Source organism: Brassica napus, chromosome C3, assembly GCF_020379485.1.
Source record: "Brassica napus cultivar Da-Ae chromosome C3, Da-Ae, whole genome shotgun sequence".
NCBI classification, from domain to species: Eukaryota; Viridiplantae; Streptophyta; class Magnoliopsida; order Brassicales; family Brassicaceae; genus Brassica; species Brassica napus.
In genome coordinates, this window is record NC_063446.1 from 56,252,125 (window position 1) to 56,264,605 (window position 12,481).

At 36.8% G+C, this 12,481-nt stretch overlaps 1 protein-coding gene across 1 annotated transcript; it reads left to right on the top strand.

The window, feature by feature from the left end:
• Positions 1-9,181: 9,181 nt before the first annotated feature.
• LOC106384531 lies at positions 9,182-11,698 on the top strand. The gene is made up of 3 exons (XM_013824482.2): positions 9,182-11,327; positions 11,445-11,502; positions 11,665-11,698. The coding sequence occupies exons 1-3, from the start codon at positions 9,182-9,184 to the stop codon at positions 11,696-11,698; spliced, it is 2,238 nt and encodes a 745-aa protein (XP_013679936.2).
• Positions 11,699-12,481: the final 783 nt, after the last annotated feature.

The window sequence follows — 12,481 nt, forward strand, 5'->3', positions numbered from 1 at the left end:
TCATTAGTACAAATGTTAAAATGCAGAAACTAAGAATAAACTGATTGAAAAAAATAGTGTAAACACGTTAATGTAAAATTAAAAAAATTAGTGTGTGAATGCATTAATTGTCAAATGATTGTGAGACTGACACGTCATTGTGAGACTGACACGTCAGCATACTCAAAACAGAATCATTGTGAAACTGCCACGTGTTTAATATTAGTGTGAAAAGATTAAATGTCAATTCTTCTCTTTTAATATATAAGGGATTGGTTTAGAGGTATAATACAAAGTAAACTTTAAGGGAAGATATGTGTGTTTTGAAAAAAAGAAAAAAAAAAAGATATGTATGTTGTTTATCTTTCAGGAGAACAAAACCTGAAAACGAGAGAGAACAAAAAGAGTTCAATGTATATATGTATTGTATTTGTTATGCAAGCGATGAGACCTATTGCATTGTGATGGTAAACTATTAAGGAAGGAAATTGCGTTTTGTTACTGTTAATTATTTGTACAAAAACTTCAAGAGTCTTGGCTATGAGACTTATTGCATTGTCATTTTGTATTCTGTCGGTTAATAAAGGTGGCTTATACAGTACTTAGAATCAAAGATTATAAAAACTAGAAGTCTTTTCCGCGCTACGCGCGGATTATATACTATAATTTTTTGTACAAATGTTTTTTTAGTATTCTGTTTTACTTGTTTTATTTTCTTTTATATTTGAAGTATATTTTCATATTTATTCTGTATGTATATATCATAAAATTCACATAAGGTTCCAACATTTAGAGAATGAATTGTTTCATTTAAAACTTTAACAAAGTTTTCGTATGTTATAATTTTATATGACATGGTAGTCATTGTTACTCTAAGTTTTGAGTAGTTGTATATTCACTTAAAATTAAATATTTTATAGATGTCAAAAAAAAAACTAAATATTTTAAATTGAAGTAACCCACAAGAAAAAGGAAAATTAGAATATCAATTTTACTTTTGGCATAATAGAGAAAAAAGAATGATAGTATGTGACTTTTGTTTTGAGAAAGGGCATTAGTATGTGACTTCATGAGTTTGAAAGATTTATAAGCGTCATTGTTTATTCAAAATGGTTCAATTTGTTACCAAATGAATTACGTAAGGACTTGGTATGGTCTAAAAAACTATAATTTCTTACTTTTTAAAATTTTTGGTAGACAACCTGCGAATCTCTTTCCAAAAAATCACATAAAGAGTTTTGATTCCTTCTTTGGTAATAGAAAGTTAAAAACTTATATTTTGGTAAAATAAAGTTACAAAATATTTTGGTAATGGTTATTTCATAGTGATTTTTTGAATTTATGAATTTCACTTTTTTGTTTGTTGTTGTGTCTCATATTTATATTTCTATAACTTTTAGCAATTCTTATTGAAACTTGTGTTAATTATTAAATGTACACTATTTAAATATATGAGAAGTATAGTATTGTAATAGTGTTTGGAAATTTTTTGATCCAAAAAACTTAAATATTCATCAAATATAAAAATAAATAATTATTTTAATTGTGTATATTATATTTTTTAGTTATTTATTATCTGTCATTTGTCATTTATGTTGTCTAATACTTTTATCTCCTTTTATATTTAGTTTTCTTTAATTATTATGATAATGTTTGTGTATTATATATACAGACATAAAATTTAATGTTCATCAAACAAAATATATGCAATAGGAAGTTTGTTTATTTTAGTTAAGAGTGTGAATTCTTAATATTCATATTATTAATGTTAAATATTTAGCATAAGTAAATTTTTTTATCTTTTGGGCTTCTACTTAAAATGATCCATTAAATTATTACTTATCATATTAAAACTAATTAATTATAATTTACTGCATATGTTTTTGGTTAAATTATTTTATTCATTAAATTCTTTATTTCACCCACTTACTCATATCAAATAAATAATGTATTGTATTTTTCTTTACTGTATATGTGTTACTAAAAACAGAATATTAAGTGGCCATCTTGATATAAAACCATAGATGAAATTCTATTTGGGAGTTGAGGAAACCAAAACTATTATTTGTTACTTAAGCTTAAATCTTGAACAGTTTGAATTGTTGAGTATTATTTTACATTCCTTAGTACTTAAGTCATTATATAAAGATAAAATTTAGCTTTTTCAAGCAATAATAAAATTCTGCATAGGAATACAAAACCGAAAAAAAACAAATTGACAATCTATAAACTGTAAAATCCCATTGTTCTTCTCCGAACCATGAAACAAATATTTCTTATTCTTCAAGTGCAGCATTCACCAGATGTTTTTTTTTTCACCAGGCGTTTCTTGTAATACAATTGTTCAAAAACAACAAAGTGAATGTCTATATAATTGCCTATCCCCAAGCCTTGGGTGAATGTTTACTTCTTGGCGTGTTATGTTCCATTACCTAACATTAAAACAATTTTAAAAAGCATGACTATATTTACCTACTTACTCAATATACTCTTATGGAATACTATTTGATTACTACAATATAAAATCACTAAAACTAATCACCTTGGAGCTCAAAGATGTAAATTAAGAAAATATACATTTTCTGTTATCATTTGAAGAAAATAATTTATAAAATTATTTTAAGTTCTCAGAATGTATATTACATGATTCTTTTTTACTATGTTTAATTATATGGAGTTTCAGAACCCTTAGATGCTTAGCATATGTGTAATAATGTGTATATTTTATATTTATATCACATGTTTAATTTTCAGTTTGATTTCTTAGTCAGGCTTTTATATACAAAACATTGAAAGATTTTAAACCAAACACCAATTTGAATTGGAAATAATACGTAATTGAAATTTGAAGACTCTTTATATAGTTTTCAAATTTGATTTACAAAATTTGTTTCCAAAAAGAATCTAATACCACTTGAAATTATAATTCAACCAAGTCATATGGTCGTTATATAGATTAATATTTGTCTTTTTCATAATGTATAGATCATCGTGAATGTGAAATTTTCATCTTTGTATTTATATATCTTAGCTTCAGTTCCTTATTTAGTAAAGAACTTATGGAAAATTATGACGAAGTTGACATATACGCAAACAACTATAAAACATACACACGTCCCGTCATGCCATTGCAGTACACAAAAACTGTAAGTAATATGAAGAAAACAGAGGATGAAGAAGAGATGAAGAGTGTGGGCCAAGACAAAGATACTCAGATGGGCTTCGAAGGAAGAGAGAATAAAGGCCCATGTCTGAAGGCGGTAAAAGGTGTTTCAAGTGATGACGTGATGAAGTGCAGACAAAGAAGTACGGTAAGGAAGAAGGTGGAGCCAGCTGGGGCTGTGGTCCTGCACAACCAATACGCTCCTCTTGTGTCATGTAACTAACGGTTTAGATTGCTTTACGTGTAACTAGATTAAGGCATGACACTAGGGTTTGAGAGTCTCTCTGAACAATATATAAGAGCCTCTATTGTAATCTTCTAAGAACAATGAGAAAATATATTCAGTTTTCATAAAGTTACAGTTTTTATCATGGTATTAGAGCAATAAGAACCCTAACAGGTCGCTCAAATGGCTGAAGAAGCTCCAAATGGTCCTTACCCGTTTCCGACGGGTCTACATGTGACGAGTTCGGTGACTCTCAAGTTGAGTGAGAGCAACTATCTTCTGTGGAAGACACAGTTTGAAGCTTTGTTGAGTAGTCAGAAGCTTCTAGGTTTTGTTACGGGGCAAGTGGAGGCTCCTGAAGCAACAGTAACGGTTGTAGAGAATGAAGTTCAAGTGGTGAATCCGAATCCAGACTTTGAAGCGTGGACGTGTACGGATCAGTTAGTGAAATCGTGGTTGTTTGGTACTCTGAAAGAGGAAGCTTTGGGTTATTTTCATACCTTAACCACATCGCAGGAAGTGTGGCTTGCGCTTGCAGACAACTTTAACAAGAGCTCAGTGGCTAGAGAGTTTGACCTTCGTCGTCGACTCCAACTCCTTTCCACTCGAGGTAAAGAATTCTTGGTCTACTGTCGGGAGTTTAGGGCGTTATGTGATCAACTGAGCTCTATTGGAAGGCCGGTAGATGAGTATATGAAGGTTTTCACGTTTCTGAATGGTCTCTCTAGAGATTATGACCCTTTCTCTACAGTTATTCAGAGTTCTATGTCTCGGTATCCGCCTCCTACATTCTCAGATGTGGTCTCTGAAGTTACTGGGTTTCACACAAGACTGCAGTCGTATGAAACTCCAGCTGAGGTTACTCCTTTCACAGCCTTTCAGACACAGCGGACCGGGTACAATGGTAATCAGCGTGGTCGTGATTACAATGGTGGTAGGTTTGGTGCCAGACGTCGTGGCGGAGGTTTCTCAACCAGAGGCAGAGGATTTTCTCAACAGGTTAACTCCTCTGGCTGGAATCAAGCTCAGGGAAGTGATAGCAACCGACCAACATTTCAGATTTGTGGACGAGTAGGACACTCGGCTCTGAAGTGCTGGAACCGCTTTGACAACGCATATCAAAGTACTGATATTCCAAAAGCTCTAGCTGCGATCCAGGTCTCAGACACAGTAGGTGGAGAGTGGTATCCTGACTCTGCAGCTACAGCTCATATCACCGCTCATGCTTCTGCTCTTTAGAATGTGTCACCTTATCACGGACCTGAATCTGTGATGGTCGGCAATGGACATCAACTGCCTATCACTCATGTTGGATCAACGGTCATTACTACTCCACAAGGTAGTATTCCTTTACTCGATGTTCTTGTGTGCCCTGGAATCCAAAAACCATTGCTCTCTATCTCTAAGTTATGTGATGACTATCCTTGTGGTGTGTTTTTTTACTCTAACTGGGTATATGTGATTGATCTCAACTCTCAGAGAGTAGTGACCAAAGGACCTCGTCATGAGGATCTCTATAAGCTGAAGAATGCCGAGTTTGTTGCGTTTTACTCTAATAGACAGGTGACAGCAAGTGAGTTGGTGTGGCATCATCGTCTGGCGCATTCAAATCCTCAGGTTCTTCAGCATCTCAAGAGCAGCAAGGTCATATCAACAAATAAGAGCAGCACATCCTCCATTTGTGAGCCTTGCCAGATGGGGAAGAGCGCTAGGCTACCGTTTTTTACTTCTTTATCAACTGCTGTGGCGCCCCTAGATCGTATTCACTGTGATCTTTGGGGGCCATCTCCTGTTGTATTGTATCAAACCAAGGATTCAAGTATTATGCTATTTTGGTTGATGATTTCTCTCGATTCTCGTGGTTGTTTCCTTTAAAAACAAAGTCTGAGTTCTATCAAGTCTTTGTGGCGTTTCAAAAGCTAGTTGAGAATCATTACGGTCGAAAAATTAAACAGTTCCAGAGTGATGGTGGGGGAGAGTTTACAAGTAATGCCTTCAAGCATCACCTGGCTTCGTGTGGCATTCATCACCAACTTTCATGTCCCTCGACGCCGCAGCAGAATGGTCTCGCCGAACGTAAGCATAGGCACCTTACTGAACTTGCACTAGCGATGATGTGTCAGAGTAAAACCCCATTTAAATACTGGGTCGAAGCTTACTACACTGCCAATTATGTTAGTAACTTACTTCCTTCTGCTGTGGTTGGTTTCAAGTCACCTTATGAATTGATCAACAACTTGAAACCTGACTATTCTTTCTTGCGAGTCTTTGGATCAGCCTGTTATCCTTGCTTACGGTCTTATGGGCAAAACAAGTTTGATCCAAGATCATTGCAGTGTATCTTTCTTGGCTATCATTCTCAATACAAGGGGTATCGCTGTTTGTATCCTCCCACTGGTCGTATCTATATCTCCCGCCATGTTATTTTTGATGAAGATGTGTTTCCATTTGAGAATCGGTATAAATACTATGTGGTTCCTCTCAGTACGCCCTTATTACAGGCGTGACAGTCAGCCCCTACTTCACCCACACTATTACCTACAGTTCAGAGAACCAACTCCTCTCAACAATCTGTCAATTCACCACAAGTTGAGAATCTTGGTGTGACATCTCCAAGTCTCTCTACCAGAGAGGAGTATGATCACTCTGTCCACACACCTGAGAGGAATGAACCAAGTGGAGAACGGTCTGAATCTTCAGAAGATAGGACAGTGCCTGTTGCTGCAGCACAACCGCCTCGTCTCCATCAGATGACTACACGTCTGCAACATGGAATACGCAAACCGAATCCTCGGTATGCTCTACTCACTAGAACAAATATTCCACCCATTCCGAAGACTATCGCCGCTGCATTGAAGGATCCTGGCTGGACGAACTCAATGCAAGAGGAGATGGATGCGCAAAATCAAAATGAGACGATGTCTTTGGTTCCTCGACTGCCTGGAATGCATGTTTTGGGTTGCAGGTGGATTCATACTGTGAAACTCAAAGCTGATGGAACTCCAGATAAACTAAAGTCGCGACTGGTTGCTAGAGGGTATGAGCAGGAAGAAGGCGTTGATTTTGTTGATACATACAGTCCAGTGGTTCGAACTTCAACTATCAGGGTAGTTTTGAATGTTAATGTGTCTAAGAATTGGAAGGTGCGCCAGTTTGATGTAAAAAATGCCTTTTTACATGGGGAGTTACAAGAAGAGGTGTTCATCGAACAACCTCCTGGCTTTGAAGATAAGTCGCATCCTGATTATGTCTGCAGGTTGCATAAGGCGCTCTATGGTTTGAAACAAGCACCTCGGGCCTGGTTCAATAAGTTTACCAATTTTTTATTGGAGTTTGGCTTCAAGTGTAGCCCTGCAGACCCGTCTTTATTTACGTATCACTGCAAGGGTCAAAGCATGGTACTTTTGCTCTATGTTGACGACGTTTTACTCACTGGTACCTCGTCCGAGTTGATAACGCGCCTGGTTGATGACTTGAGTAATACCTTTGCCATGAAGGATCTGGGAGAAATTCACTATTTCTTGGGAATTCAAGCTCAGTATCATGATCAGGGACTGTTTCTCAATCAGACTACATATGCAGAGGAGATTTTATTTAAAGCGGGGATGGCTGCAGCGAGTCCAATGCCTACGCCTCTGCCTTCACGCCTTGATGAGGTATTCAAAGATACAGTGTTGTTTCCTTAACCTACATTCTTCCGTAGTCTTGCCGGGAAACTACAATATCTCACCTTAACACGCCCTGATATTCAATTTGCGGTTAACTTTGTATGCCAACGGATGCACTCACCTACTATGAGTGATTTCAACTTACAGAAGAGGATCTTGCATTACATTAGAGGCACAACTCAGTATGGGCTTCATTTGTTCAGACACACATCGCTGTCTCTCTCCGCGTTTAGTGACAGTGATTGGGCTGGGTGCCATGACACACAGAGGTCAACAACTGGGTTCTGTGCCTTACTTGGTCCTAATGTCGTCTCATGGTGCGCCAAGCGCCAGCCTACTGTCTCTCTGTCCTCTTCGGAAGCTGAGTACCGTGCTCTTGCTCAGACTGCTTGCGAATTGACTTGGCTGAGCTACATCCTTCGTGAACTCCACATCTATCAACCTGAACCAGCTCGTCTCCGGTGTGATAATCTTTCAGCGGTTCACTTAGCGGAAAATCCTGGTTTCCATGGTCGTACAAAACATATGGAGCTTGACTATCATTACATCAGGGAGAGAGTTGCACTTGGTTTGGTTGAAGTGTATCATATCCCGGCTGATGATCAGCTCGCTGATATATTCACCAAATCTCTACCGAGACTGGCGTTCACCAGACTGAGGAACAAACTTGGCGTTGGTACTCTACAACTTCCAAGTTTGCGGGGTAGTGTAAGTAATATGAAGAAAACAGAGGATGAAGAAGAGATGAAGAGTGTGGGCCAAGATAAAGATACTCAGATGGGCTTCGAAGGAAGAGAGAATAAAGGCCCATGTCTGAAGGCGGTAAAAGGTGTTTCAAGTGATGACGTGATGAAGTGCAGACAAAGAAGTACGGTAAGGAAGAAGGTGGAGCCAGCTGGGGCTGTGGACCTGCACAACCAATACGCTCCTCTTGTGTCATGTAACTAACGGTTTAGAGTGCTTTACGTGTAACTAGATTAAGGCATGACACTAGGGTTTGAGAGTCTCTCTGAACAATATATAAGAGCCTCTATTGTAATCTTCTAAGAACAATGAGAAAATATATTCAGTTTTCATAAAGTTACAATTTTTCTCCAAAACAACCTATATAACATACAGACTGATGTGTTTCAAAAATAAACATACAAACTAACGTCATGCCATTGCAGCACACAAAAACAAAGAAGCAGCAAAGAGGAGTTGGTTCGTCGAAGTCAAATAAGTTCCAATATATATAAAAGCTGAACAAAGAAAAAAAAGTAGGGAAATTTGTCAAAAGAGAACAAAAAAACAGCATAGTTGTCCCTATGGTATAAATCTATTTTTTACCATATTTTCTCCCTTTTACCCTTTCCATATGTTAAAATTAATGAAATAAATAGCTATAAGAATCAAAAAAATTATTAAAAATATAAACAATTAATAAAACACCCATTTACACAAACATATTTTTTTTTTGGTTGAAAAACATAATAAATAATGTTTTCAAATTACGTTCTACTAAAAGTAGAATTCCGCTTCTACAGAAAATGGGTAAGTAGAAAATGAATTCTAGAATGAACATATCCATCTACTATTTTTAGAACGTACAAACTACTTTTTACTATAATTCTAAATATGGGGAATACGAATTCTACTATTTGTAATGATCACTACTTTTATTTAGAAGGATCTTTCTACTTTTATGGAGTATTCTAAGTCATCCGGAATGAAAAATCTAAAACATACACGAACGTCCAGACAGTGTAGAAATTACATTCTGGAATTTTGTTATGTTCTACACAGTGTAGAAGGTGCCTTCTACGGATAAAAATAATTGAATTTTTGAAAATTAAGGAAGTTGCAGTTTTAAAAATATTCTAAAAATATTCTAACTTCCTAAAACTTGTTTTCATTGATTTGCTTCGTGAAAAATTAAAAAAAAAACGATTTTGAATGTTCTTCTTCACCAATCTATGATTTCCCCATGATTTCTCTATAGTTTGTCTTGTGATTTTCACAAACTCTTGTTCTATGATGCATATCTATACAACATGTGGTGTTTGGGAGTTTGGAGCAACCACAGGATGGGTTTTTTCGGCTGATGAGAAAGGGGCTAGGCTACTGTTATTGGAATCAATTTCTACCTTAGAGGTTTTTAAAAGAATGGTTTTGGAGGATTTTGATATGGAAGAAGATAGCTTACCCGATTTGGAGTTGAGTTATCTACCTACTGAGTTGATCAATACATCAACATGTCCACCTGTAATCATTGCAAATGATCGGCAGCTTCAGAATTTTGTTGGTTTTGTTCAAAAGTGTGTTTCTACTCAATTGTGTGTAAAATCTAAGGTCAAAGTTGAGAATCTGAATGAACCAGACTTTGATCTTAACAAGTTGCCAGCTGATTCAAGTACTGCTCAAGAGGAGGGAAACTCGGTTGGTAGGGGGAACGAACCAGCTCCTGTGTTTGTTGAGAGGCAGTGCGAGAAAAAGAAAGAAAAGATTAGAAGAGTCGAAGTTGATGAGGATGCCTATGATGTTGATACCATGATCTCGGCCAAAGAGGACAAACATAATATGTCAAAGTATTCTCTGCTCAATGTTGTTAAGAAGGGACAATTGTTTGAGAACAAAACTTTGCTGAAGGCGACTTTCGAGATATGTGCAATGAAGCATAACTTTCACTACGAGGTTATCAAAACGAATAGACAACTTTGGTATGTTAGATGTGAGGATAATGCATGCAATTGGTGTGTTCGAGCAGAGTGTTTGAAGGATTCTACATATTTCATTATTAAAAAGTATGTCGGTGAACATACATGCGCACCTTCAAGCAAAACCAAACCAGGTAAGACTGCTTCGGCCAAAACTATAGGCAGTCTGATTATGCATAGGTATGAAGGCGTTAAGGAAGGGCCGAAATGCAATGATATAATTCAGATTATGCGTATGGATCATGGCTGTGAGATCACGAAATCTTTAGCATGGGATGCTCGTGAATATGCGGTTAGTGCAGTTAGAGGTATTCCGGAGAAAAGTTATGGAAAAATACCGAAATACTTGCACATGCTGAGAGAGGCTAATCCGGGTACACATTCATCTTATGAGATTGACAGCAAAGGGAGATTTCAGTACCTGTTTATTGCATTTGGGCAATCAATACGAGGATTTAACAGAGTCATAAGGAGGGTTATTGTGGTTGATGGCACTTTTCTGAAGAACAAATACAAAGGAGTTCTACTGGTTGCTACTGCTGTAGACGGAAATTCTAATTTGTATCCTCTTGCATTCGGAGTAGTCGACTCAGAGAATGAAAATTCTTGGGAATGGTTTATGAGACAACTAAATATTGTCATTGCTGATGATCATCATTTGGCTTTTATTTCGGACAGACATGCGGCCATTGCTAAGGCGCTTGAGACTGTGTACCCACTAGCTAAACATGGTATTTGCATTCATCATTTGTTGAATAATGTGGTAACATATTACCATGGGAAAGGACTTGTTGGGTTGGTTGCAAAGGCGTCCAAGGTTTATAGAGTTGCTGATTTTGAAAAGACATTTGCTAATGTGTGCAATATCAGTCCGGCAATTGGAAAATACCTAAGGGATGTTGAAGTCCAAAAGTGGGCAAGATGTCAATTCTCTGGATATAGATATGACATAAGGACAACCAAGCCTGCCGAATCCATCAACTCTGCTTTGCGTTCGCCGAGAGAGTATCCAATCATTCCCTTGTTGGACAGTGTCAGGGAAATGTTGACTCGGTGGTTTTGTAACCGTAAGAAAAAGATTTCAAAGCATAATCATCCTCTCACCAAAGATGTGGAGAAAAAGATTGAAAGGAAAACCAAGAAAGGCAAAACATTTGCAGTTTACCATGTCAGCGATGGTCGATTGCTTGTTAGAGGTGATAAAATCAACTGTTTAGTTGATTTGGATAGACGTACTTGCTCATGTGGGAAGTACAACATGATGAAGATACCTTGTCGGCACACAATTAAAGCTGGTTTTCATGTTGGCAGACAGCAACACACATTGACTGATTTATTTTACACTACAGAAGCTTGGCGAGAAGCTTATCATGAAAGCATCAATCCTATTGCTGTTCCTGAGGATGCTTGGTCTATACCAGAAGATGTTGTCGAAGTCAATGTGCTACCAACAGAGTCAAGAAAATCAGTTGGAAGGAATAGAAAACGCAGATATGAAACTGTTGAAGATAAAATTCGGTCATCGCAAACATCACAAAAGAGGCAGCCTCGCAAGTGTAGTAGATGTGGTATCAGTGGGCACAACAGAACAACTTGTAAAATACCTATATAGCCAGTCACATATGGTAAGGGTCAGCTTATATAGCCAGTTCGTTTATATGTTTTTCAAGCTCGATTTAATTGTGTTTCATGTATGGTTGTTTGTGTTACAGGTTGGTATGTTCAAGTATGCAAGTTGTGGTATTTGAAAGTGCAGTATTGCATTGTCTCGTATGGTTTTTTCTTCTAAAAACTATCAACTTTGTTTTCATTTTGATTGTTATACTTTGGATAATTCTCATATGGTTTTTTTCTTAGTTTCATTGTTATACATTGGCATTATTTTCTCCACACTTCTCTATCTCTATGTTTGTTTAGTTATGTTTTGTTCAGTTATGCTTTTGAGTTTGAGTTTGAGTTTGTTTGACAATAGCTGATGTCCGAGTTTTAAACAAGAAAGGTGGATTGTAAGAACAGAACACTGAGCACAAAATATTAAGAACCACTTGACTGGTAAAGTCGACTCAAACATTGTAACAACAAAACACAAATTGAAGCCAATACAAAGAACCAATAGACTGGTAAAGACGACAAGAAAACACTAAGAAGAAAATACTTAGAACCATTAGACAGATTTCACTCATTCTTGGCTCCTTAATCTTCCAAAAAGCCATAGAATGCTTCCTAAGCAACCTAATTCGAGTGATTTTTTCTGCTTCCTAACTTCTTCTTCTATTGTCTGTGTGATACTACTTTTCAGATCTTCAATCTCTTCTACAATTCTCCCTTGCTCAGCCTCCACCCTTCGAATTTCATCAAGCAAGGCCTCATCAACCCACTTAAATAAATGATTTTCCTTCTTTCGCTACATAGAAACAGTAATTTAATCGAAAAACAAATCGAAAATTGAATCAGACAGAAAAAGAACATAACAAATCGGTAATTGAATCGAAAAACAAATCAAGACTATGAACTTGTGCCCCTATTTCACATCTATAGAACCGTCGGTAAGGATTGTCATCAGTTCTAGAATAGAATATCACAACCCCTTTCCCGTACCAGCACATAGATGGCACCCCGTATGAATGTCGCCTTGAAGTATTCATGTGTGTGAGAAACTGATTCAGAGAGAAAAAGGAGATTGACGGAAAAGATGATCTGAAAAAATGGGAAAAGTCGGGTTTCATTCCTGAGTTGGTCTTTAATATGT

Bases quoted from the DNA above. Each gene is read 5' to 3' on its own strand.
- LOC106384531 (XM_013824482.2), top strand. From the start codon at position 9,182: ATGGTTTTGGAGGATTTTGATATGGAAGAAGATAGCTTACCCGATTTG. The intron at 11,328-11,444 runs GTAAAATACCTA...TTTGTGTTACAG, and splicing joins TGGGCACAACAGAACAACTT to GTTGGTATGTTCAAGTATGC. The intron at 11,503-11,664 runs GTATGGTTTTTT...TGTTTTGTTCAG, and splicing joins GTGCAGTATTGCATTGTCTC to TTATGCTTTTGAGTTTGAGT.